This window comes from Neopelma chrysocephalum, unplaced genomic scaffold, assembly GCF_003984885.1.
Source record: "Neopelma chrysocephalum unplaced genomic scaffold, ASM398488v2 Primary Assembly neopelma1_64, whole genome shotgun sequence".
Lineage (NCBI taxonomy): Eukaryota > Metazoa > Chordata > Aves > Passeriformes > Pipridae > Neopelma > Neopelma chrysocephalum.
Window position 1 is genome coordinate 3,669,074 of NW_020897721.1, and position 25,995 is coordinate 3,695,068.

The 25,995-nt window shown below is 46.2% G+C and overlaps 3 protein-coding genes across 8 annotated transcripts in view; 2 read left to right on the forward strand and 1 right to left on the reverse strand.

The window, feature by feature from the left end:
* Positions 1–13,431, forward strand: part of GPBP1L1 (GC-rich promoter binding protein 1 like 1) — a 31,176-nt gene extending 17,745 nt beyond the window's left edge. For 3 of the 4 annotated variants that reach the window (XM_027683132.1, XM_027683134.1, XM_027683133.1), the window contains 7 exons: positions 2,616–2,688; positions 3,840–4,033; positions 6,305–6,445; positions 9,987–10,145; positions 10,887–11,011; positions 11,879–11,981; positions 12,242–13,431. In XM_027683132.1, coding sequence (XP_027538933.1) covers positions 2,616–2,688; positions 3,840–4,033; positions 6,305–6,445; positions 9,987–10,145; positions 10,887–11,011; positions 11,879–11,981; positions 12,242–12,388 — 942 coding nt within the window. In that variant the 3' untranslated portion in view covers positions 12,389–13,431. Of the gene's footprint in view, positions 1–2,615; positions 2,689–3,839; positions 4,034–6,304; positions 6,446–9,986; positions 10,146–10,623; positions 10,844–10,886; positions 11,012–11,878; positions 11,982–12,241 lie in introns of those variants that run through there. The other variant, XM_027683135.1, reaches the window with a different exon arrangement.
* Positions 13,432–15,151: 1,720 nt separating this feature from the next.
* Positions 15,152–18,722, forward strand: CCDC17 (coiled-coil domain containing 17). 3 transcript variants are annotated; one of them, XM_027683137.1, is made up of 9 exons: positions 15,152–15,303; positions 15,574–16,004; positions 16,112–16,247; positions 16,351–16,410; positions 16,489–16,619; positions 16,704–16,826; positions 17,100–17,260; positions 17,576–17,712; positions 18,525–18,722. In XM_027683137.1, the coding sequence occupies exons 1-9, from the start codon at positions 15,239–15,241 to the stop codon at positions 18,574–18,576; spliced, it is 1,296 nt and encodes a 431-aa protein (XP_027538938.1). In that variant the 5' UTR covers positions 15,152–15,238; the 3' UTR covers positions 18,577–18,722. The 3 variants fall into 3 exon arrangements, with proteins under 3 accessions (XP_027538938.1, XP_027538937.1, XP_027538939.1); XM_027683136.1 differs by having other exon boundaries at positions 16,489–16,826; XM_027683138.1 differs by lacking the exon at positions 16,112–16,247 and having other exon boundaries at positions 16,727–16,826.
* Positions 18,723–18,885: 163 nt separating this feature from the next.
* NASP (nuclear autoantigenic sperm protein) overlaps positions 18,886–25,995 on the reverse strand; it is an 11,468-nt gene continuing 4,358 nt past the window's right edge. The window contains 10 exon segments of the mRNA XM_027683130.1: positions 18,886–19,054; positions 19,559–19,690; positions 20,655–20,726; positions 20,820–20,873; positions 21,283–21,449; positions 21,676–21,864; positions 22,858–22,931; positions 23,067–23,143; positions 24,027–24,106; positions 25,944–25,995. Of these exon segments, the coding sequence (XP_027538931.1) occupies positions 19,001–19,054; positions 19,559–19,690; positions 20,655–20,726; positions 20,820–20,873; positions 21,283–21,449; positions 21,676–21,864; positions 22,858–22,931; positions 23,067–23,143; positions 24,027–24,106; positions 25,944–25,995 (951 nt within the window). The 3' untranslated portion in view covers positions 18,886–19,000.

The window sequence follows — 25,995 nt, forward strand, 5'->3', positions numbered from 1 at the left end:
TTTCATTAGCATTGATAGGTGGTGAGGATCTAGGGTTGCATTCCATTCCGTGTTTGAGATCACAACGAATTTAACAAAATTATTCCAGCGCTGACAGGATGCTAATTGGTACCCAGAGTCCTCAGGACCTGATGACCTGTTGGACTGTGGGTTTTGGCACATGTATTTTGCCAAATGGTTATTGTGAACTGAAGGCATTGTAACACACAAGCCAGGTCTTCAGCAAAATCTGAACAGATTGACTTTGTGGCTTTGCTTACAAAGCCTTTTTTTTGCTCCTAAATACATCTGTTCAGCTTATCTTCAGTCTTCCTGTATTCTGGTACATGTTGGTGTTTGTGATAACCTTCCCAAGCTCATTCATAACGTGTTCAGACCTTTGCAACCATCTGTGTTGAATCTTCTGGAACAGTATTTTGTTATCAGAGCTGTTTCCTCTCTCTCTGTTAATCTGTGGATCAGGATTTCTTGAGCCATTTCTTCCATCAGTATCTCCAGTTCATCAACTTTCTTCTTATTCAGCATTCTGATTCATGTGGTATTATCAGTATGATAGTCTCTTATATCCTGGCTCTATTTTTACTGCAAAAAGTTTTTCAAACTTTATCAAATTGTACTTGAACTTCGAGCTTTTATCCTTACCACATACATTCCTTAATGCTAATGTTTTGAGATGTGCACACCTTATCTGCTTTCTCTTTTCAATTCAATTTTATTTTTCCTGACCCCTGAAGAGGATTTTACTATCAGACCATGTTTTTTTCTTTTGCATCTGTTTCTTGCTGTCTCAACTTTTCTTGACCAGTATAATAGGGACAATATCATCTGTAAGGTTCTGGCAATTCCTCTGTCTTCATCTTCAGTGTTAAAGCCATTGCTGCCTCCTGTAATGAGATGTTCTGGTGATACTCTGCACACTTGTGGCGTATCATCAGCATGAAGTTTTTGCTGTCCTATTCAGCATTTGTCTCTGGAAGGCCGTTTACAGCTGAAATTGTTGTGGCAGTTTGGCACTGCTTCTGTTCGGGAAGTTAGAAGTTGGAGTGAAGTATGTGAATGCCCACAGCTGCTTCAGGCCAAAATCCAGAGCCTATGGTTAAATTGCCACAGGAGGCAGTTTGATTTAAGCTGCTGGGGGTTTTTTTTCAGTGAAGTGCCTGGGAAGTGATTGCATGTTCTTGTTCAGCTGCTTCTGCTGAAAGCAAGAGCATCACAGGGTGGTTAACACCCGGAGAGCAGCAATGAAGCTGGAGCATGGATTTCTGTTACCTGATTTCTTAATAATACTGTAATTCAGGATTTCTATAAGCCCGTGCTTTTGGCTGTCAGAAACCTGTTGAAATATAGAAATATTGCAACAATTGTGACTGTGCACTATTGTCGTCTGTCTTGGTCTAAATCCTTCTTCCATGTTCTTCTTTATTCTCCAGTTCTCTGACTAGTGCCTTCCCCAACTACATGGCTGTTTCTCCTGTAATTGTTTCCCCCATTTTTAAGATGATAATACCACATCCTGGCTAGCAGCAAGTTTTGTTTAATAACTCTTGGGTTGTCTTTGTCATAGTGGTGCAATTGCTGTATGCTGGGGTTAAGTGTGTAGCTCTTAGGCCTGCATGGCTCACAATGGCAACACTTGTCCTGAAAGACTAACAGCCTGCTTTGCAGACCTAAATTCTCCTGTGCTGTGAGCACCCCTGCTGTAAATCTGACCAGTAACTAAAAAATGAAGCTCTGAAACAGAAGAATTTCTAGGGACTGAGGCAGGAATTTATGCTATGGTGTGACATTTTTTCCTCACTCTTAAAGAACAGGAATACCTACTATTTCAGATGCTCATTATTAGAAACTTATGCTGTCACCATAGTAACTGACATATGAAGAATTCATTACAAAGAGGAAAAAGATGGCTGTATTTTGAACTGGGGTTATTTGGGACAGGGGAAGAGGAATAGCTAATCAGAAACACTTGTCATTGAATGTTTAGATTTTCTGTACTCTGCTTTGAGCTTGAACATGTCCATAGTTGTTCCACTTGGTTGAATTCTGATGCTGAATCACAGGTAAGTCTGCAGAGAGCACTGAGTCTGCATGCAGGATTGACCTAAAAAGTGGACTCTGAAGCTTAACAAAAATTTAAATGTATCACTTTTTTTGTCAGTAAATGTATTCCTTTACATTAGGAATCTAGTATTGCTTTTGGTGTCTTTTTTTTTAATTGGCTGATGCATAGTTCTTGTATTAAATTATTTGAGAAAGGAGGCTAGATTCTTCATATACTGATAAGGTGGATTCTATTTTATTTTTTGATCTACTGACTAAATACCTAAATTTTTATGTGTGTATTGGTTGGTAGAATCTACTGAATTGTAATAGAAGGCTGAAGGGCCTATCCTGGACCCTCTGATAGTTCCATTGGAAATACAGCAGAAACCAAGGAGAATTCAAACTTGATTTTTAGATATCTTGTGACAAAGCACTCTCTTCCACCTTCAGGTGCTGTTCAGAGAAATCCAGCTGTGCTCTGGGTTCCTAGAAACCTAATGTTATGTTAGTACTGATTATATTTTTGTTATATACAATATAACAATACACTCATTTGCATTGTCTTTTTACAGCCATCTTTGAATCCAGAAGCTGGAAGACAAAACAACCAGAACAAACCTTTAGGGACACCTTCTGGAGTATGGGGTAGGTGAAGGTCACTGTACAGAATGCTGATGCTGAAGCAGAAAGTTGTAACCGGTGTTTAAATGCTGGGTTTTCTTCACTCAGAAATACTTTAAAGACTTAAGTGAAGCAGACAGTTTGCCACTTTCTGTCCTTTGTTGTTTTCCTCCCACAATCTTCACTAATCTCTTGGCCTTTTTGTCTACTTGAGACTGTGCTTGTCTTGTCATGAAAGAACTGCCGGTGGCAGCAACTTCGCTGTTCTGCGTTCGCTTCCTGTCGTGCTGCAGTTACAATTTCACACAGACATCTCTTGAAGGGCAGAGCAGATTGGAGTGAACTAGACATTAGTTCCTGACTTGTGGTCTTCATATTAGAAATACAGCAAAACTCTCATAATTCTGTGGTTTGCGTTTATTTGATTTTTTTTTTATTTTAACTCAGAACAGCCTTGCTTTTGATCCCGATGTGGTATGTGAGTCTGTGCCTTTAAAAAAAAAAAATGAAACTAGGTACCAGCTCTAGCAATTAAATATAGGTTTGTTAATATCTAGTTGGGTTAGATACTGTAAATAGTACAAATGCAAAAGAAACTCAAAACCACTTCTGGCAATAATATTGGGTTGAATTCCTTTTGCATGTTTGTCAGGTAACTGTTGTTCTGCTCAAAAACTAATGACATTAACATTTATGGAGCTTTTTCCTGTTATCACTGTTACTATTTTTTTAAATTGTCATGCTCCTGGAAATGTGCTGATTTGGCCTAAGAACCATTAATGGTGCTTGTTTGTAAAAGCACTTTGTCTTTTGAGGTATGAGTTATGCAATGTATTTTTGCTGTGTTAGTGAATTAACAAAGCTGATCCATGGTTGCTCAAAAAATGCTCATGTTTGTTCTGATTCCTGTGGAATGGTGCAAGGCTGTTAGCTGATGTCACTGTGGGTTTTTCCCTTCGGCATCAAGGGAGCTGTTGTGGTTAAATGAGAAAAGATTGGACTTTGACATCTGTATCCAGTGTCTTTGCTCAGAGTTGAAATGGAAGAGCAGCTGATAACAGTGTCAAAATCAGATGTGTGGTGTTTAAGATGGAGAGAGGAGGAACTGGAGCAGTATTGAAGCTGTTTTGAAACTGAACATCTGTATTTCAGAATCTCTTGTTTCATTTTTGCAGAAAACCCCCCTAGTGCCAAGCAACCTACCAAGATGCTGGTCATCAAAAAGGTTTCAAAAGAGGATCCTTCCGCCGCCTTCTCAGCTGCATTTACATCACCTGTTTCTCACCTGGCAAATGGCAACAAAGCCACCACCATTGTCCCAAGTGTCTACAAAAATCTGGTTCCTAAACCTGCAGCTCCTCCTTCCAAGGTACAGGGGGTTCCAACCAAATTAATGAACTGCAGATCAAGGGAATCAAACTCCCAACAAGTAGCAGGAGTTGGAATTCAGTCGTTTCTGGGGTAGTGGCTTTTACAGTAGAGGTCTGTTTACTACTAAAATTGTTGTTCCTTGTTAAAGTGCCTTTTGGTCTTGTCCATAGGGACTAACCTCTGACTACACTGGGGTCTGTTTGGGTGTGTCCTCATGCATTAGACAAAACTTTATCGTAGTAAGACAAAACAGGCAATGCTGGAGAGGTGGAATGTGTGCTGCCATGTGCTTGAACTATTCACATGACTATCTTGAAAAATCTTTATTGGGCTACACTACTTTGATGTGTTCAGAACACAATTGGGGTTAAGATCAGATTAGATTGTTACATCCTGCAATTCAGGTGTAATTTAGTTGAGCCTTAAAAACAAGCTAGAAAAGAAATGAGGGCTGTAGTTCTTTTACTGAAGGAAATATAGGAGTGTTGAAAAAAACCCAAGTAACTTTTTTGTTTGTGATTGCTGGGGCAGTGTGGTGTTCCTTGGAGGTAGGGATTGCAGTGGGAAGAATTGCCTGCTGGTGTCATCAACAGCACTTTTGTTAACGAATGGTGACCATTAGCAAAACCAAAAGGTGAGATATCAGCATATCTTTGGCCAGAAAAACTGTGTGCACTGATGCTTTTTTTAAAGGCACGGCCATAAAGCAGCTGTGGTGGGATGCATTATTCTGAAGACTTCTAGAAAGTTGTGCAGGAATTGCAGTGCATAAAGTAGCAGAGGAGTCAAAACATTCCTTTCCACAAAGTCAGCAGTATTGGAAAACTGTCACAGGAAAACTGAATGAAAAATGGTTTTGTTAAGTTGTACCAAGTAGTTTTGAAAGGAAGAGAACTGGTGGCACTGGAACAAGTGCTTTCTTTCTTGGCTGGTTGAGATGGCTCATAGCTCACAGTCAGGCAATCCACGAAGGTCATATTCAGCCTCCCTAGGAAAGCAGTGGGGGTCTGTCTTTGGATCTGTCTGAGCTGCCCCTTTGTGGAAGCTGGGAGAACAGCAGTGGGAGAGCTGGGAATCGAACAGTGCAACCCCAGAGCTGCAGAGAGAAACTTTCTGTCATAGTCATCCTGTACCCTAATTTTAGTACAGGCAGTATTGCACAGATCAGGATATTTTGGGGGTTTGAAGGGAATGTTCGTAATGGGTGCCGTGAATGCCTTTGATAATGCAGGATGCTCTTGTTTTTAAGTTGAAGAGTAATGCCAATGGCCTCCCCTAGTGATGTATGTATTTAAAAATTAATAAAATAACCCATCAGAACATGTCTCTGCTCTCATTGCTGGCAGATTGCAAGACCTATTGTATCTCAGATTGAACTGGATCCCATTTGTGCATGAGTTATTTTACTAGTGACTTGAAGCTGGCTTCAGAAGTCCAAGGGGTCAAAGGAGCCTGTATATCTTAATGTTCTGATAATGTTTCTTGTGCTACTCAATACAAGATTCTTGTTAGGAACCTTTGTGTAAAGACTCTCACTTCTCAGTGTTTGTCCTTGACTGATAAGAGAGCCCCAAGAATAACATTCCAAGCAACAAAAACTTATCTTGGAAGTCTCTGCTCTTCAACCAAATGGCCAGTGTGTATTCAAAGGGATGCTGCAGAGAGTATCCAAAGCAAAACAGCAATTGCTCCTTCACTATGAAAAAGTGGCTGCTTTTCCTTCTTTTTCCTTTTTTTTTTCTTGTTGTTGTTGTTGCTAAATCAGTGCGGTGATGGACCCTAGGAAATAAATAATTTGAATTCTCACCCTGGACAGAAATGTGTCCCTGATGTGCTTCTTCCTTGCACAGGGGAACTTCCTGTCAAGTGATTGGAGGCTTTTCCTTGTAGCAAGCAGTGTTCTCCTAAGAAATATGAATTTTATTGGGGTTTTTTTTTATTTCCCATCTGTGGGATGAATTGCATTACTTGGTAGTGATTCCAATTAATGAAGGGCAATGCTGGATTTTCTCTTTGAGCTCTTAATGGTGTTTTACTGGAGGGGGGTACCCATGAAGCAGAACTGTGTGTGATTTGAGGAAAATGGAAGATTCCAGGGGAAAAATGATGGGGGTTGAGGTAAACTTGTTGAGACTGTTCTTGGAGAGGGAGGAAAAAATTTCATAGAACAGCCAACATAATGTTGTTTATTTATTTCACTACTCGCAAACAACCCCTACTTGTGCCTTAGCATTTAACTGCCCTGTATTTTATGTTCTCTTCAATGCAGCCAAGCCCATGGAAAGCCAACAGAAATGAACATAAACCAGGCTCGCTCTCCTCCACCCGTGACTCTGCCTTTACCAGTCCAGTGTCTGTAACCAAACCAGCGGTACTGGCAAGTGGCTCAGTCCTCACCTCTCCCAAAGAGGTAAGGGGTTGGGATTTGGGATAGGGTGGGAGCTTCTATCACTGTCACCTACTGTGGCTCAAACATGATAAGGCCCTCTCTGTACATGGTACCTACCTTTGCACCCTTGAGGGGTGACTCACTTGTGCATTCTCTGGCACGTCTCTGATACACTATAAGAAATAAAAATGTGGTTTACCTGGCTGTAAAGCCATTGGTCTCTGTTAAAATGTATTAGAATTTCCCTACAGTAAAAAAACCCCAAAGTACTAACGCTTTAAATGGTGTTGTGTAACTAGACATGTATCGACTTGGTGTTTGTTATCCAAGTGCAGATACCAAGCACTGATGTGAATAGATAGGTAAATTGATTCCCATGATGTTCTTCAGTATGGGAAAAGAAGGAAGGAAGGTGATCTGCCTAATTTCCTTTCTCTAAAACAACAGCACAGGCAGTGAGCTCTGAGGGGGTTGAAGGAGTTTAACATGTGTACATGTGACTTCAGCTACAGTGTCTAATTTTGGTGTTGGAAGGAGGCAATCTGCTGAGATTAGAACTGATTCACCCCGGTTTTGGTCTGAAGTATGGAGAGAACCTTAAATACAAATCTATTAATATTTCAGCACTAAGTGTGACATAACACAAGGGAAAAAAAAGAACAAAAATAAAACAGGCTGTGATGATGATTCACAACATTTGAAATTAGTGTGATCACGTTTTTAGTGTAGAGGTGGGATTTCTTTTTTAGTTGTGTATTTGTCTTGTTTCTTTACAAATATTACTTATAAAATAAAGCCTTGTCATCTTTATGATTTTCTGCTTTGCAGGCTTTACTTTGCAGCAGCCTGCACTTTCCTGCCTTAGCCACAGCTGAATGTACAAGCAGTCATTGAAGGCAATAGTTAACAAGCAGGCACCTGTCACTTTGACAAACAGATCTTACACCGTGTTCCTTTCCCTTGCCTTGCTTTGTCCGTCTTTAGACCAAGTTCTTTGTGCTGCCTTGTTTTTTCTGTAATGCACAGCACAGCATGGACACCTTAACCAGGGTTTCATCTCAGCAGATACAGAGGAGTGTGTTCACTTTGTATCATACACACAAGTGTCTCCTTCACCCACCCCCCAAGGAGGTCTTGTGTGAAGCTTCAGTCAGTGGAGGTGTGAGGTACTAACCTGAGAGCAGAGGTGGGCAGCTGGGTTTTCCCCAGAGCAAGCAGGACTTTCTGGAATGCTTCTTGTATTACCAGTGTCAATCAACTAAACAAAAAGAGCTTAAAAATTCCTCCTGACTAAAACTGAGCACTCGTAAGATGCTTTTCTTTGAATCTGTTGGAGACTTACAGTATGAAAATATGTGACTGTGGCCAGCACATAGTACTGTAATCCTGGCTCCCCAGGACTACTACAAATAATCTCTGGCTTTTTGTTTCTGAAAGGTAATGCCCCTCCTGCAGTGGTGGTGAAAATAGCACCTTTATTCATAAGAGACCACAGTGTGTTGAAAACTAAAAGAGTACCAGCTGGCACTGGCCCCACGTCCCCACAAGCCAGCCTAAGACAACTTAAGTTACAATACAGTCAGAATTCTTAAAATGATTCAGGATTACTTTTCTGTAAGAGTAGCCATCCCTGATATGTAGACTGACCTCAGAACAAATCTGGGGTGTTGCATAGTGCTCTCATTAAAAAAAAAAACAGCAAAAAAAAGGCAACACTAAACTGAGATGCCTTGATGTTTCAGTCAAAGGGCTAAACTTACTTCAGAAAAGGTGCCAAAAATGATTCCTTGTACTCCTTTAGTGCTAAAAGAGGATGTTCTGTAAAACAGAAAACTGCTACAGTCTATACATAACCCTTCTACAGAAGGTTACGCGTGAAACCAGAACTGAGGTGAAATTAATTCCCATTCAGAAATCTGTTGTTTCTAAACTTTAGCTATAACTGTCTTCCCCTGATGCATATAAATTAAGTTTTAGTACCTCAACAGCTTATTAAAGATTAAAACAGCCACTAGCAAAGAGTTCAAGTAGAGTATTCCAAGTTACTAGAAGACATCTAATTTTAGTCTCCTTTGTTCACTGTTACCTTTTGTCTCTGCAGTCAAACTAGTTGTCTTGTTGAGAGCCTAATTTCAGTACTGTGTTGGCTTTTTATCCTGATACAGCAGTCACTTTTTAAGTCTGTTACAACTGGTGATTTGTTCCTTACTGTGTTGAATTAGGCAAAATCCAAGAAGGCTGCTTGAGAAATGTTTCCTGTAAGGCATTACTTCCAGCCTGCATTTCCCTGAAGGCTTTATTTCAATCCAGTGTTTCACGTGCAACAGGCATTAGAAATTCAAGCAGCAGTTGCTGCCTTGTTTTTGTTCTAGTTCCCTTGATCTTTGCTCAGAGCACGGCGAGTGTGATAAAAATTCTTGGCAAAGGAGATTTGTTTTGAAGAGCCTGAAATTGCAACCTTCTTCCCCAGCTTAAAAAAGTGTGTGTAGGTAGAAAAACACTACAGACTTCAGGAAATGTTACTGTTTTAATACTGACCAAAGAAAAAAAATAAAGGAAAAGGAAAAGAATGATTTTGCATTGAAGATTCTGCTGTCAGGTATCCATAATAATTATTAAAGTCCTTGTTGTTGTAGAGTAACCAGACATGAACTCCATACGTGAGCAGGAGGTTAAGGTATCAGGAAACTTCACATAACGTTTTCTTAGTCTTCTTTTGTGTGTCCAGTCAAAATCATGGAACAGATTAAACTGAAAGCTGACCTTGGTTAGCAATGCTCCTATTGCAGGATCACAGCTGGGGCACTGCCAGTGGGCAACTGCTGTGCCGTGTGCCTGGTTCACAGCCCCAGATAATTAAGAAAGCTTAAACGCTGCGGAAGAGCACGGGGGGTTTCCTTGGATTCGTGCACCGAGCTGAGCAGGTTCCCCGCAGGCTCCAGGGTTGTCCGTGTCTGGCTCCCCACTGAACCATCTGGGCTGAGCGCACGGAGCGAGGAGTTGGCAGTCTGCTCTCCAGGGGAGGATCCCGAGGCTGTGGCTGCTTGTTTCACACCCGGTTGTGGGTAGTTAAGGATGTGACCTGACCACTCCCTGAAAGGAGATTACCTCCCCATAGCTAATTTCAGGGTAGAGTCTGTCAGGATGACTTAAGACGCAAATTTGAACTGAGGCTAATCTCCTTAATTTGTTAATTTTTGTAGGGCGAGAATCCTGCATGAAGTTTTCTGCCTTAATGTAGGCTTGTAGGCTTCAGCTTGCTTGGGAAAATTATATTGCCAAGGAACAAAACAAATATGGCCACATGAATTGACTCCTGGGGGGGGGGGAAATTGAATTGATAATATTAGATGGGAGAACAGTGTGCTGGTAAGGGAAGAAGTGAACGTGCGACACCCATCGGTATTTTCGTGGGAATTTGACATTAGACTGGGGGGGTTTTGAGGGGTTAATAGCCACGCAAAGAGCTGATGATTGTTTGAAAGGTGTAAGCACAGACACTGAAGAGAAATGTTGTAGCAACACAGTTTGAAATTGTCTGTGTTCTCCCTCCCCTGTGCAGAGTCCTTCCAGCACCACCCCTCCCATCGAGATCTGCTCCTCCCGCCTGACGAAGCTGATGCGCCGGACCACTGATAAGAAGAGCGAATTCCTGAAGGCACTGAAAGATGATAGAAACGGGGAGATAACAGAGAACAGGGAATGTGACAAGCTGGATGATGTAAGATCACTGTCCTTGTATGTGTGATCATTATTAGTTAAGGAGTTGAGGACTGAAAAAGCCCCGAGCAGTGTATGTAATTCAGGGCTGTGGAGGAGGAAAGGCACGACTCCCTCTGGTCTGGCACATGTGCCAACAGATGCAGTGCACAGCACTGTGATGGAGGGAGATCTGTAACACAGAAATGCAAATGGATAAGTAATAAATGAGGTGGAAGGGAAGGTCACAGATGTTGAAGGTAATCTAGATTTTTTGCAAGGATTCTCTAAGGAGTGGAACGATACCATGTTTTTACATCTCTGTTTTGCTTTCCAACTTCCTTATCAAACTATATTCGTGGGAAAGTAGAACTTTGTGCTTGTGAAAGGGGCAGGATTGTGGCTTAAGCCTCAGAGGCTTAGACCAGACTCCTGAATGCATAAATCTGTGCCTTAATGTGTATGTAAAGCGTGTCCTTAGGAGCATGTAATTCTTGTAGTTTTCTTGCTGTCACTCTGAAGCCCCTGGTGATTGCTTTGTCATGCCAGCACTCGTTCCCTCGGCACAGCAGCACAGTCCACGAAATGTCCTTCAAGGCATGTTGTCCTGTCACAGCCAGGTACAAATTGCTGCAGCCATTATCAGTCAGGCTCTGTAAAAAACACAGGCTCAAGGTGAAAGGCTTGGCTGGACTTTCAAAGGCAGAAGCTTGAACTTGGAACTGTGCTCTTGGCACACGCTGATGCTTTTATTTTTCTTTAGATGGAGAGCAACAGCACACCAGAACCAAAGGAAAACTGGGAAGAGAATTGCCATCAGAATGGCCTTTCTCTCCCTTTGCCGGAGGAGGGGGAAAACCTCTCCCATTCATTGGAAGCAGAACACAGGTGAGTAAATGGCAAAATAAAGTCTCTAAAGTAAGGGAGGCTGAGTCCTTGGGCTGTGTGAGGAGAAGGAAATTATTTCAAAGAAAACCCTATTTTTGGGAAGCAGCAGTAGCTTTGTGTGTGTGGAGCAGGAGGTGTGTGGGCTTTGTAACTAGTGCTGGACTGGACGGGGTCTTATTGAAAGTAAAACAAGACACCAGTGTCAGGTGAGCCAAGGCTTTACCAAGGTCTGTAATTAAATTCCAGTGCTGCTCTAGTGCCACATCCCCATGTGCTAATGCTGCCTAGATATTTACTTGCCCACACTGGGAGTCAGCATGAACCTGGCGTGATTCTCGTTAATTTACAAGCATGTGTCCTGAATGGAATGGTTTGAGGACACACACACCACACTTTGTTTGCATTTAGAATACTCCTGTGCTGCTTTACATGCTGCAGAAGTGGAGCAGAGCTAAGAAAATATTTGCCTGGTATCTCAGTCTGTATCTCACGTCAGTGAGTAAGCACTGTGAGCATCTGGTGCAAGCGGATAGTGAGGTTTAGGGAGATCCTGAGCTGTGATACTGGTTTGGTTGCCTCATGTCCTCCTTCAGTGTCCTTGGGCTGGAATTTCAAATCCCTGCCTTCCGCCAGGCTGGTTATGTACCCATTGTACAGGGCTGCTGATGGTTAAATATTTGTAAAAGACATTGAAAAATGTTGGGTAAACACAAAAGATTGTTGAAATGGTCTCTGATAGAGAAGATTCCCTGGTGAATTCAGGGTGATTTAGTACAAAACCTCGTGCTTCACGGACAAAGGGTTCTCTCCTTCGCCACTGTTCCCTTGCTTAAGTTCCCACACCCCTTTTATTTTCTCCACAATCAGGTTATTGAAAGAAATGGGATGGCAGGAATATCCAGAAAATGATGAAAACTACCTTCCCCTCACGGAGGATGAGCTCAAAGAGTTCCAGATTAAATCAGAGCAGGTATGTTTTACACCTCTTGCCACTTGTGACTGCTCTTCTCCCTCTCCCTTCTCATGCACAAGTCTTCTGTGGGGTCATTCTTAAGGATGTTCAAGGAAGGCAAAGAGTTGAAGTGAGACTGTAGTAGAATTGATGGCTCTGCATTATCCAAGCAGAGTGTGTGTATACACAGTTAAATATGTAATTTCTGTCCATGCATGGTTAGGGACAGTTACTGCCCACAACTTTACTTGTTTTAAAACTTGCTTTCATTCCTACAGCGAAGAAGAAATGGATTTGGGAAGAATGGATTTCTTCAGGGCCGCGGCTCCAGCCTGTTGTTCCACTGGAGAAGCACTTTTAAGACAAAGATTGAGGACTCAGACACAGAAACTAGTAGCAGCGAAACGTCAGATGACGATGCCTGAAACTGGGCACAATAAAATTAAAATTAATAAAACCAACCCAATAAACTCAGTTCATAGTTCAACACGTGTTTGGGGTTGTATAAACTAAACAGAGTTTATTCTGTCTCCAGTCTGTTCAGTTTTTTCTTTTGTTGTTGATACTTCATGCACAAGGGAAATGATTGTATCCCAAAGAAGAGAGAAATTGGCTTCTTTAGCTTTTTCTTTTGGTTTTGCCCTAATGCTTACTAGAAGTTTGTGCAGCTAGCAAATTTTGACAGAAATCCCTTGTGGGGCAGTGCACAAGTTCAGTCGTGTGAGCAGGACACAAGTGGCTGACTGATCTCTGCAACAACAAGCTTCTAACAGTGCCGCCGCATTGCCCAGTGCCGCGCGGTAACGGTGTGCTAAAACAATCATTGTCGATGACAAAATGGCTTTTGAAGTTCTAATTATGTTAAATTAATGCTAATAACATGGATATTTTATTTTATTTTATTTTTTTTTTGGCGGCTCGGGGAGCTTCATCACTTAACCAGGCGTTTGTGGTTTTCCTTTTTTTTTTTTTTTTTTTTTGGGTACAGCTGTAAAATATTTGGATATAGGAATTGTTTGTGTTCTTCTTCTTGCAGCCTTGATATTCAGGGTGGATTGTAAAATATAAATTTTTTGTGAGATTTCAAAGATTAAGATTATTTTGATAACATTATTTACAGATTTTAAAAAGTGACTATCACATTGAGTCTGTATGAGGGGGAAAAACTACTGCATCAAAAATAACTAACTTGGAATAAATATTTTGCATCAGTTTGCCAATTCTAATTGTCTTTCTTATGTAAGAAGAGCTTTCCTCTAAGGGACCTGAAACTCTGGGGGTTCAGTAGCATTGGGGATAAACAGTTTCTTCTCCCACTCTATATTTCCACTTGGCAAACATTGCTGTAGCGCTCAGACTGCAGGAGCTGAACTCTTCCTTTAAGAAGGGAGAGGGAGAACAATGCTGAGATGACAGCCCATGCTTGTTTGTTTTTTTTTTTAAAGAAAATAATTGAAATTATCTCCTACTAAAGCAGTTTGCTTTTTTTTTTCCTGCTTCATACAAAATGGTGAAGCTCAACCGGTCGGTGTCACTTGTTCCTAGTGCAATGCTGCTGTTTATGTTCACAACGTGGCAAGGGAATGTCTGAATCCAAAGCTGTTTTCATTGAAATCTTTTTTAAAAATTCATGAAAACATTTCTATTAGATTAAAAAGAATTTTACAAACAACTCAGTTGTGGCCTAAGCTATTTTAGTGTCTGGTGTAAGTTCAGCTTGTGCACAAAGGTTTTGGATTGGAAAGCGCTCGGGTGTTGTGCAGTGTTTGCAAGTGGGTTGGATGGAGTTGCACAGCGAGAGCAAAACCCTGGGCCTGCTGAGCTGAGGGGGTTTCACACGAGGTTGTGCCTGTGTGGCTTTTAGTCCACTCCTGGCCAGGCAGAGAGGACTGAGGTGTAAGAAAATTGTAATGTTTAGCCATGAGTCTTTGCGTCTGGGCTCAAGGGAGCACTGTCGGCATTATCAGGTGTAACTGTGCTACCTCTGCTTTCAGCTCCCACCACCAGGGTGACGCTGCCTCTGCAGGGAACCCCAGGTGAGAGGAGCAACGGGGCATTTCTTCATCACTGCCTTCTGGAAACCGAGCTCCAGGGGCTGGGTCTGCCTAGGAATGCTTGGGGAAGTGCTGGGACTGTTGTATGACAGACATTTTACAGCTTGTCTCATGCTTTTTTGAATGTCCTTGTGCTTTGGTCCCATCAAACATGGCTTTTGGCTGGAGAAGTCCATCCATTTTTTAAAAATTTAACTTCCTACATCCATTTAAATCAAATTATGCAAATCTGTTGTGTGCACTGCTGGCAAGAAGTGGGGTAAGTTTAAAAACCCCTTCACCTTAAATCCATGCTAACAGCCACTTGGAACAGAGGAACTGGATTGCTGAGGAGTCCCTGCCTGGATTGAGGGACCAGTGTGGCCTGTGTGTGTGCTGGGAGCTCCTTGTTCCATGCCAGAGTGACTCCTCTGCCCTAACCCTCCTGTGTATTTAAGTATCCATGAAACTTTGGAAGTGTCAATGGCAGCTTCTGGGTGAGCCTGATCAAGCAAATCCCTGTGCAACAACCGGCAGCTTTTTCCTGAGGAGTTCCTGACTGGGATCACTGTCAGTGAGGTCGGGGGGGACCTGCAGCACCCTGGGAAGAGCCCATGGGTGCTCTGCAAGGACAGGTGGGTGCCAGGATGGAAGGAGGGGAGCTTGTTTTGGGAACAAGGGCAGGGCCTGGACACCTGCGGCATGGAGAAGGGGCAGAAGGAGGTGTTTCACCTCTGCAGTTTCCTCCTCAAATCCTGTGGGGCACGGGTGGGAGCTGCTGCAAGGCGGAAAAGGAGCACCCCCGGGACACCCCGGGGCAGCGAAGGTTTTGTAACCAGGGGAGGGGGAGCTCTGCGGGACCTCCTTCATCTTGTTTTTTGTGGATTGCTCAGGTGCCCAAACGACTTTTATTTTTCCCGTTCCGGTGCCCGTGGTAAACAGTGGGAATGGCCGAGGCCGGGGGTGCGGCCGCCCTCCCTGCCCGGCCCAGCGTCCAGCATAGCAACAGCGGCTCCAAACACCGCCAGCACCGCCGCCGGCAGGTCTGTGCCCGCACCCAGCCCTCTCCCTGGCAGGGTGGCCCCCCCGAGTGACCCCCACCCGCTCTGCTTTCCAGGGTGCCGGACATGGGGAGCTTCCCGTGCCCCCGCTGCCGCATGGCCTTCAGCTCCCGGCAGCTCCTGCGGGCGCACCAGGAGAAGCTCTGCCTCGGGATCCCCGAGCCCGCCAGCTCCGGCCTCCATGGGGGGAACCCTCTGCCTGTGGAGGGGGCGCCGGGCACGGCAGGGAGGCCACAGGACACCTCGGTAGTGCGGAGCTGGGTCTATCACAGAAGGGGGGGGGGGGTAGGAGGGATGGGGATGGGGACAGGAACAGGGACAGGGGCTGGGCTGGGAAATAGCGTCTCTGCCAGCATTGCTGGATCCAGCTTGGCCTGAGCGGGGAGAGCAAACCTCTGCCCTCCCACCCCTGCACCACGCGGGCAGCCCTTGGTGCTTATTTTACCAAAGGCAGAAAAGTATATTAGTAAGTGGGGGGATTTTTTTCACCCTTTCCTTCCTGTTTGTGTCTGCGAGGTTGTGGTGTCCCAACATGGGGACCCCCCTGAGCCACACCATCGCCTTGAGCTTCCCGGGGTCTCAGCGGCTGTATGGGGACAGCGGGGACCGGGGTGGGCACGGGGGGCTCCCCTGGAGGCCGTGCTCACCCCCCGCGAGCGGGCCCTGCTCCGCACGGCCGACCCCGCTTCCAGGAGGCCCACAGTGGAGGTACGGTGACCCCCCTGCCCCTGTGGGCACCAGCACCCCTGCGGCTCCCCACACCCCGCGGCTGGTGGGGGTCCAGCCCCTCCTGCCTGCTGAACCCCCTGTGCAACAGGGAGAGCGCCCCCAGCAGCTGGTCCCGCCACAGGGGCACCAGCAGCCGCCACGGGAGCTGCTGGAGGCCCACGAACAGCAAATGGCCGAGATCCGGGCCAGAACCCAGCAGCTGGAGCAGCAGAGGGAAGGTGGGCACTGGCAGCGGTTTAGGGTGATGGGGGGCACGTGTGGGATGCAGCAACCCTCAGGGAGTGGGGGTCATGCTGAGCCCCCCTGTCCCCTCACGTTCCCACAGGGCTGTGCCGGCAGCTGGCAGCACTGGGGGCTGGGGGGGCTGAGGGACCCCAGCCCGAGCAGGGGGAGCTGGGGCTGGGCCAGGTCCTGCAGGCCCCAAAGGAGCAGCTCGGACAGGTGCAAGTGGCACAGCACAGGTGAGCCCCAGCTCTGCCACCTCCGGGGGAGAGCCCAGTGGGGTGCTCTCCATCAAGGAGCCTTTGGCCTCCTCACCCCCTCATTTGCCTGTTTTCTCCCCAGGACCACCCTCCACCTTGACACCCTCCTGCCACCCGCGGGGCCACTCACTGCCGAGGCCAGGTGAGGGGCTGTGGGCCATGGCAGGTCCAGCAGAGTGTCCTGCCAAGCCCAGCAATGGCTGATCCGGGGCTCTGGCAGGGCACTGCGACTGTCCTACCTGCGCGCTGGGGGACACGACCCGGCCATCCTGGACCAGCTGCTCCACCTCCAGCTGGAAGCCACAGTGCTGGAGAAAGGAACCCCGGGGCTGCGCAAGGGCAGGAGGATGGGTAAGGCCCAACCCCAGCCCCATCTCCCTGCAGGGACTGTGACTCCACAGCCGGCACCTGAGGCACCCCTGGCTGTGCCAGCAGAGCCCCCTGGCACTGGCACGCAGGGTCTGGATGCGGCACTGTTGGCTGTGGAGCTGGAAAACTGGCGTCTGGAAGATGAAGTGTTGGCGCTGAAGGTCAGGAGGGAGAGGAGAGCTGACGCTGGTAGGTGATGGGTCCTGGGGAAGGGGGTCCCCCATCCGCACCCCACAGCCTCTGGCTGCCTCTGGGGTTGCAGCATCAGAGCCTCTGGGCTGGACATGACTCATGGAAATATGGGGAAGTTGGGTGGGCTGCAGCTGCACAGCCCAGGTGGGGTCTCTGCACTGAGAAGGGAGAGTCCTGACCCCCCAGATCCTGAACATTTGCCCAGTGAGATGCCAGGGAAAGGGTTGCTGGGGGAGCATAAACCCCACAGCAAGGAATTCCTGTCCCCAGGCTCGAGGGTGGCCCAGAGGCACTCGGAGGAGCTGGCCCAGCTCCAGGCAGAGGTGGGGATGCTGCGATGCCACGCGGAGCAGACAGGGCCACGTCCCATCCTCCCACCCGCTGTGGCCCCTCCACTGCCACCAGCCCTGGCTGTGCCAGAACTTTTTATGGTAAGAGCCTTGGCCCAAGGTGATTTCTAGCTCTCCAGGGAGGGGAGAAGGGAGATGGGAGAAGGGCTGCCAACTGGGATAGGATGATGGATGGGGAGGTAAAAGCTTGGGAAGATTTGGGAACAGCTGCCTTGGCTGCAGCTGGGGATTAGGGTCCCTGGGGCAGGTGAGTCCCTTCCCAGTGATGGAGCAGGGGTGTAATTTGCTCTGCACACCCAATGCTGTGACAGAATGGCCAGGCAGCTCCTGCCTGTGCCTGTAGCAGGACAGTGTCAGGACCCTCCTGCCCTTGACATCACTTTTTTCATTTCCCAGGAGCCCCCTGGGCCAGCGCTGGGCCCAGGCAGCCCCACAGCCCATGTGCCCCACGGCCTCCCCCTCAGCCCCTTTGTGGCCCTGGAGGACCCTCCTCCTGCTCAGGAGCCCCCAGAACAACACAAACCTCCACGAAGGTGAGCCAGGAATGGGCCACACTGCCCTGGCATCCCCTCACCACCCTGCAGTGGGAAATTGGGGCTTTTTTAACTGTTAGGGTGATGAAATGATGGCAAAACTTCAGTTCAACAAGATGGGGCTTGGAACTGGCTGTGTAATTGGTACCAGGAACCCAGTGCTGGGACAGGGGGAAGCATTTGGGATCCCTGCTGGGCATTCTGGCAGCAGGGAGAGGACAGGCAGCATCAGGCTGACCCCTAAGCCAGCAGGCAGAGTGACACAGCTCAGCCTCCACCTCAGGCTGCTCTTTGTGCCCCAGGACTGAGCCCACAGCCAGATGAGTGTTCCATCCTGCCCACAGTGGTGGTTTGGGGACAGGCAGAGGGCACAGAGAAGCACAGTCACATTCCCTCTCCCTATGGCTCAGCTCATTCCATCAGCCACATCCCCTCCAGCAGCCCTTTGTAGGGAAAGCCTGACCAGGAGCAGGCACAGCTCAGCCCTGGCAACCAGCAAAACCCAGCACCAGCTTTCCTAAGTGTCACAGGCCACGTGCTGTGTTTAATAAATGGCTTCAGCCTCTTGCTCTTCACTTCTTGGCCTTTCTCTAAGTATATACACACACAGTGTCCCAGAGCAGGCTCCCATCCCCACCTGGGAATGTTCAGACACACAGGCTGCCCCAGGGGACAGCCATGCCCTGCCTGGAACCACCACTGCCGCCATCTCCACAAGCTCTCCCTGCACAAAGGGGCAGAGCTAAAAATACACATCCAACAACGTCCAGGATGTTACAAAGCTCTTCATCAGCCTTCCCCACCCTCTTTAGGCTGCTCGAGGCTGAGGGAGGCACCCCCAGAACCCACAGCAGGCTTAGCTGAGACTGAACCCCAGCACAGCCCCAGCTGTGACCACAGAGCTGGTGCCCCAGGAGAAGGAAAAAAGGTCACATCCAGACTGAAATTCACCACAGTGAATTTCATTCACTGCTCTTCTTCCCCCCAGAGCAGCCAGTTCTGCCTGCCCAATCCCACCCCCTTCTCCTGCCTCATGAGGCAGATGTGGCTGGAAATGCTGAAGCTCAAGGGACCAAGAGCCCAGCACTGGGCCAGGGCTGAGACTTGCACCCCAGGGGAAGAGCCAGGAGCAATGGCTGGAACCTGGCACAGGAGGAAGGTCAAGACAGGGACTATTTGCTTACAATCTTTATTGAAGTCATACAAAAGTTGCCAAAAAGTGAAAAAATACACTATATACAAAACCATTTTCCTTGTAAGGAGAGGAGTGTCCAAGGTTAAAGAATTATCATACTGTGCTTTCAACTGCAGCCCCTGATTCTGCTTGTGGCCTTTTCTCTGTCTAAAAGAGAAGAGAAGGGTTTGTTTTAAAAAAAACAAGACACTGCCTTACAGCACCAACTCATGCAGCAGCCCAAGGGTTCTGTAATTTGAAGATTTAACTGACTACATGAGCTTTGCTTGTCTCCAGAGCCCAACACTACCTTGAAGCACTGACATTAACAAGTGCAGCCCAGGGGTAGGTAATAAAACCCAGGAGTATGAAAAATTGGGGGAAGACCCTGTGCTGGAGTTTAGCCCAGCTGAAAATCCCAGAACCCGTCTCTGTCCCACCCCAGAGGTGACAAAGCTCCACAGCTGGGTCTGTCCAGCCCACACAGGGTCAGGCACCACAGCACAACATGCATCCTGCCCACTGGGAATACTCCTCATCCCATCTGGGAAGCCCTGTGGAGGCCAGCAGGCAATAAAACCAGCACAGCTCCCAGGCAAAGAACCATCCCTGAACAGAGCGGGGGAAAATGAAATAAAGAGCACAGCCCAGACTCCTGGCTCAGCTGCCCACCTCCTCTTCCATTTTTGCTGCAACCTCATTTCCACTGGGGGCAGGATCCCCACCACCACCATTGACAGCAGGTTCTGGTTTAGGTTTCTTGGCTTCATTGTCTCCCTGATGAGTCTCCTCCTCTGGTTTCCTCTGAAGACAAAATTGTTCATAGTCTTCACTAAGCACAAATTAAAGTCTTAATCTTTTTTGAGAAAACTTAGCATTAGAGGTCACTGCACATTATCTACCCAAGCTGTGCTTGCCAGGCTCAGCACAGACACCTCAGTGCCAGGGGTTAGCAGAGCTCTGAGGCTCTGGCTCCAAGGTCTCAACCACAGCAATCTCCAGTGAGACTGTTTGGGTGCCAGAATCTCTAGTGCTGAATTATCCTGGATTACACTCTGGCAAGGAAATGCAACCACTGAGCCCAGTAACAGTTCCAGGGTAGGTTTAGGGCATCTACAACACTTGAAATCACTTGTGTAAAGCAGCTCCAAGGCACACCTGAACTGACAGAGCCCAATGGAACAGAGGCCAGGCTGTGCCATGGCCACAGGCAACATAAAAACTAAAGTTCCTACAGGGGATATTCTTAGTTATATCAACAAACACTTCCAGAGAACACACACACACCTTTAAAGGAACAGAGTGCTCAACATCTCATCTCCGTTTTATCATTACCATCGCTCTGGCTTTGCTATTTATTAAGCCCAAGTCTCCATTTCCTTTTGGAAGAAGGGAACCCAGCCCAGCCTGGTTGCCTGCCCTTTCTCCTTGAGATCTGCAGGTGACCCTGCAGCTCCTGAGGGTCCTCAGCAGAGGAAGCCCTTGCTCAGAGAGCACCTGCAGAAGCCACACAACAGGGTCAGTAGTTACACCATGGTCAGGCTGGTGCTGAACCACCAAGAATGGTCTCCTGGAGGCCAGATGGTTCCCAGACTGATTGGCTCCCAGTGGAAAGGAGTTTCATGCACTATTTCTGGTTTTACTTTTAAAGTATTTTCCCATTATACAACTAAGTTAAGAAAAAACGCTTTAAGACAAGAAATCCAATTACAAAGAGCAAGACAGTGGTACTTGAACTGCTTGTTCAACGAGTCATTTCCGGACTCACCTTTTTCCTGACTAGGTGAGAGATGTCTGTAACACACTGAGATGCACCATCAGCTGCTTTTCTTACTGGAATCTGTTACAAGACAGACACTGACACATGAGCAACTGCAACCAGTAATCCTTAGAGCAGATAGGAATTAACAACACCCATCCTAAATTAACTTACTGTGGAAACGGAACCGCTGTCTTCACTTTGTGCAAAGCCAGATGTAGTTCCAATCTTAAGAAAAGCAGAAGAAGCAGTGAACAGATTGTGTGCAGACCATTCAAGCAAGCTTAGCAGGGGACAGAAAGCCCAACCCCTTCAAGGCCCAGCACTGCACTTCTACACAGGACAGACAACATTTGCTCCATGTTTGCCTGACCCATCATTTCCAGCCCTGATACATTAAATGCCATAGAAGCCTATCAAATTCCCATTTAGTTTGGAACAATTACTGTCAAGGTACTTACTAAATATCCTTTCTTTAGATGTCAGCTGCCTCAGTTTCCTTCTGAGAATCACAGCCTGTAACACCTGTGAGCAACCACCAGCCCCTGATCAAGTCCAAGCTTCTCCCATGACTGATTTAGTTAAAAGTTCCACTGGAAGAATGCTGGGTCAAAAGGAAACCACAGGACACACTCACCAGAGTTGCTTTCAGTCCCAACTCAGCTACTCTTGCACTCTTTTGAGACTCCTTTGAATCTTCTATCTTTTCTTTAATTTCAGGAAGCAATCCCTTCAGCTCTTCAATCTCCTTCTCGTCCTCAGGGGACCCACTTTCTGCTTTCTTTATTCTCTCAGTCAGTATTGCTGGGGTGAAACAGTTATCAGGGCAAAACACCTTGAGACAAAGTAACTGTCCAGTTATCAACATCCAGAGTCAACTATCTGCTAACACACAGTTTCCACAGTTCTGCTGTGGGTGTGGTCTGTCTGTCACCACGAACACCGCAGGGCAGGCAAGGAGCACACCTCAGTTGAAGTTTGCTCTGCCTCGACAAAACTCTGAGAGAGCTTTAGAAATCCACTTACTCACCCAGTCTCTTGTCGATGACCTCCATGGACTTGCCGAACTGCAGGACGGCCTGGTCGAAGTCGCTGTTGTAGTGGTAGGCCAGGGCCAGCTGGTAGTGGCTCTCGGCCAGCAGACGGTCGTGAGCCTCCAGGTACTTCTGCTGCAGGGCCAGGCAGGCCTGGAACTCCTCTATAGCCTGGGTGTAGTTTTCTGCAGGAGAAAAGCCACAAGGTCCTCACAAACGACACTAATCATCCAAACAACCAAAGCCCTCGCTGGATCACTCCGTGTTCTGTCACACCCCGCAGACAGAGCGCGGCAGCCGCGCTCAGGGCCGAGTTGCTCCGGCAGCACTGCCTCCCCCTCAGAGACTGTCTAGTCCAGTTCCTGAAGTTATCTCACGAGTGTTTTGTCTGCTTCCAGCACAGTCAAACCAGGCACTAAATCCTCCTGTTTAACCTGCCACCACGAATTGAATGTAACAGGTCCCAGCTGCAACACGGATCTGCAGCCAAGGACAGTCCCCTGCCGCCCTCCCGCCGAGCTCTCCACTGAAGGTGCTCCGGTGACATAAGACAACCCTTGATTTGTAGCCCTGGCCCAGAAACCTGTTGGATCATTTCCAATGCTTGCCCCAGAGAAGGAGTACACTTGGATTTAACAAGATTGAATTATGTTTTCAAATGAAAGGCAGGTGAAACATTAGATGGTACAAACCTGGGGCTTGCTTCCCACTCCTTTTTTCTCCTGCATTACACAAGAGCCTTTCCTCACTATACCTGAGGATTTTGGAAAGTAAGTCAACCATTTTTCATTTGCAGTCTAAGTTCTGACATGGCACAGTACTGGCACCTCCTATTAATTAAGCTCAGTGACTCTCTGCTTCAATAAGTCTCTTTTAAGTTCATAGGCAAGGTTTGGTCACTTCAGAAAGCGGAACACACGACTGATTTTGCTCTGACAACACATTTCTTACTCAAATTTTTCTTTCACTGCTCTGGAAAAGCACAACTATCCCATTTAAGGCACCAACTCAGTTCATCCATTGATGGCAAAGCTTCTCACATGGCTGCAACTACCATGATCATTCTAATTTGTTTTCATTCTGAGAGCCTTAACTTACCTCTGCTCATTTTAAAGTACAAAACAGAGTGTCAGAAAGTGGAACTGAACACTTTGCACGTGAGAATTAACATAACTTACCAGATTCAATGCTAACCTCTCCTAACTTCAGATGAGCTTGAGCTGCATGGAGCTGAGCTTCTTTTGTTTCTTGTCTAAATAAAAAACCAAAAAAAATAAATGGTTTCCAAGTCCTGATCAGAATATGGCACATTCACTAACTGGTTACACCACCCTCCAATTTACAGAGTTTCTCTGGCATATATCCAAATTAAAACTCAAGTCTTTACCTCTTGTAAATTACTTTTGCCAACTCCAGCATGTCCCAGGCCAGCTCAAGATTTCCAATTTCATCCTCCTCGCTTTCCTGTAAAGACCAGAAGTTCATGAGAGATTAAATGACTTGGCTACAGATCACATCAAACACTGCCACTAAATTCCTAACCAGAGTTGTCAAGGAATCCATTTCTTCAAGAGGTGAACAGTTTACCACTAGAAGGAAAAAAAGAACAATAATATGGAGAAGAGGTTATTGCATCAATCAAGACTTTGCCTGCAGTGAAGATGGTTCAGTGGAACATAAACTCACACTGTTTGTTGATATGGCCTTATTAACTTTTTTCCCCCAGAAATATCAGGGCACCAAGCACCAATATTATCTCAAGAGGAAGATTTTGTTTAAGGTGCTATTTAGATCTTTTTTTTAATGAACCTTTGAACTTTATTAGAGCACTGAGAAAGGAGAGAGATAATCATTTAAAAACAGTTATCTAGAATGCTTAGTTTCACACTACGAGGCTTCAGATTTTTCCAGGTGCTTTGACTGCTACATCAATGTACATCTCAGGTTTGAGCAGCACCACATTTCTCAATCCATTCCCATGCTAATCACAGCTTACTGGAGCAGAAGCATTCAACATGTATAGTGAAAGAAAAAACAAGCAGAGAATAAACTCACAACTTCAGTGACAGGCTACAGCACTGCCCCTGCACTACCAGGCCACGTCCCTCAGCAGATCACAAGAATTTGTTTCAGAGCAGCTGAACAAACCCAAGTTTACAGACACAGCTGAGCAAGATCCCACAATGTGGACTAGGTGCAACACTGGCCCTTCCTTAGGCAATACTGGCTTTTAAAAGTAATTTCCTACATAGGACTAAATAAAACACAAGTGAGCTCTTATAACATGATGTTTAGGGTAATACTGCACCCTCCTGTGAGCACTGGTATTAGAGCTCAGCAACCTCACCTTGTCTTCCACTGTCAATTCATTCTCCTTATCTTCAGCTTTATCATTTTCTTTATCCTCCTCCTCAGATTCTTCTGTTTCTACAAGGCAAGTAGATGGATGAGAACACTTGTTGTTACTGTGCTTTCTCGACATGGAGTCAGGCAGAATATATTACATCCAACCCTCATCCTTCCAGTGACAGGTTAGAGGTGTGATGCAAGAAGAGCACAGGTACATTAAATTCTCAGCAGCAGCAGCCATCTTGCTGAAACTGTTCAGCACTGTAGACTAAAGCAGTCTGTAATTTCAACTTCTTACTACCTACAACAGGAACTCACACAGAATTTAGCTCTCACAAATACACCGTGAGCTCCCACTGAACCCACGGGATCCTGAGCAGCCCTGGAGGCACTGGGCAGCTGCTGAACTTCATCCTCCATAAAACAAGTATTTTCAGCAAGATAGCTGCCAAGCTGCACACAAATTAGTCTGAGTTCATGTTCCTCATGTCAGGGATTTAAGTGACAGTGTTATTAATTAATGAACCTCCTGTTGTGTAGCACTAATTTGACTTCTGACACCCTGCAGGAGCATCACATTACCTATTCTGCCAGCAGAAAACATTTTGGGAAAACGTGTGGTGAAGAAGCATGGCTAATAACTTCAGAGAATTGGCTGATCTGAATGCTGAAGTCACACAATTCCTGTATCACAACCCCTGGCTAATTCCAGAACAACAGGAGCTTGATGGGGTGGGGACTAGAGAGCCTGTGAACTCATTAGTCTAACTCCCAAAAAGCACACACCTACCACTGGCAGGGCCAAACCTGTCAACATGAGGACACCTCGTTCATAAGTGAAACAGAAGAGGTGTCAGGATGTTAAAATTTAAGTAGTGGGAGGAGTCTGCAATGACAGCACCAGGCCAGGATGTCCAAGAGGTCCTCACACTTAGCAGAATTGGGGAAAAAAAGCAGCAGTATGTGAACATAGCCAGGCTTTCACAGGATGATGAGCAGGTAACTACTCTTAGTTTATGTTCAGTCATACTCTCTCCACACAGGCACCTTGTTAGGCTGCTGCTCCACCACTGAGTGTTCACTGTGTTTAGCAGAACAAACCCTTTCAGTGTCCAGAATTATTTAGTCTGAACATCTGCCTCTCCTGAAGTAAGGCACTTGCTGAGAAGTTACTGACAAGCAGAGTTGCAATTATCAGCTCATCAATTAACTTGTGCAACAGAAGGCACCGGCCTACTAAAGCCACGTAAAGTAACACTGCAGCAAAGGCTGCAAGTCTTGCTGGGTTACTCCAACAAAATCCTGAAAACAGCTATGAAAAAGCAGGGAAGCAGAGGGCAGAAGCTGGACAGCTGGAAGACTGTACTAGAGAGCAGCAATAAGCCTTCAGCAAATCAAGTTTAAATTTGCCAACTAAATTCTCACTAGCAATGGATCACCAGAAAGACTCAAATGAGGAGTTCCTTCTGTCCACCAAAACTGAACTCAGTACTTTGTTATGTGTTCAGCTATTCTTGTTTTTTTCATCACCGTTTAAAAATAAAATACAGGCATAACCAGAGGCAACTTGTGCTTCAAGTTATTTGGAGGTTAGTGCAATAAACCCAGGTGCATGCAAGTGAACATCCATTCAGTATTCTCCACCAGCCTAGCCATTACTTACACATTTCACAGGGCTGTCAGTTTGCTTTCAAGATTTGCTTTGCAGTTAGTTAAGCGTTAGTCTAGAGAAACTGAGACTATTCACTATTCCTTGAAACTTTACTTGGATGTAAAGTCCTTCAAGAGCCCCTTTACTGTGCCTTTTCCTTATTCTAAGGCAAACAGAAAATTCTGAATGGAACACTTTTTACCCATTGTTAGCCAAATCCATCAAGTCATCCACCCACAAATACTTTTCTCCTCTCAGTGTTACCTTCTCCCTCTTCCACCAGGTCATCTTTCTCTTCTTTTTCTACCTTAGCACC

What these genes read in the sequence shown, in the direction of transcription:
- CCDC17 (XM_027683136.1), top strand. Translation starts at nt 15,239, where the DNA reads ATGGGGGGAACCCTCTGCCTGTGGAGGGGGCGCCGGGCACGGCAGGGA. An exon ending in GGAGGCCACAGGACACCTCG is followed by an intron (nt 15,304 to 15,573) that starts GTAGTGCGGAGC and finishes TGTGTCTGCGAG; the next exon opens with GTTGTGGTGTCCCAACATGG. An exon ending in GGAGAGGAGAGCTGACGCTG is followed by an intron (nt 16,827 to 17,099) that starts GTAGGTGATGGG and finishes TCCTGTCCCCAG; the next exon opens with GCTCGAGGGTGGCCCAGAGG.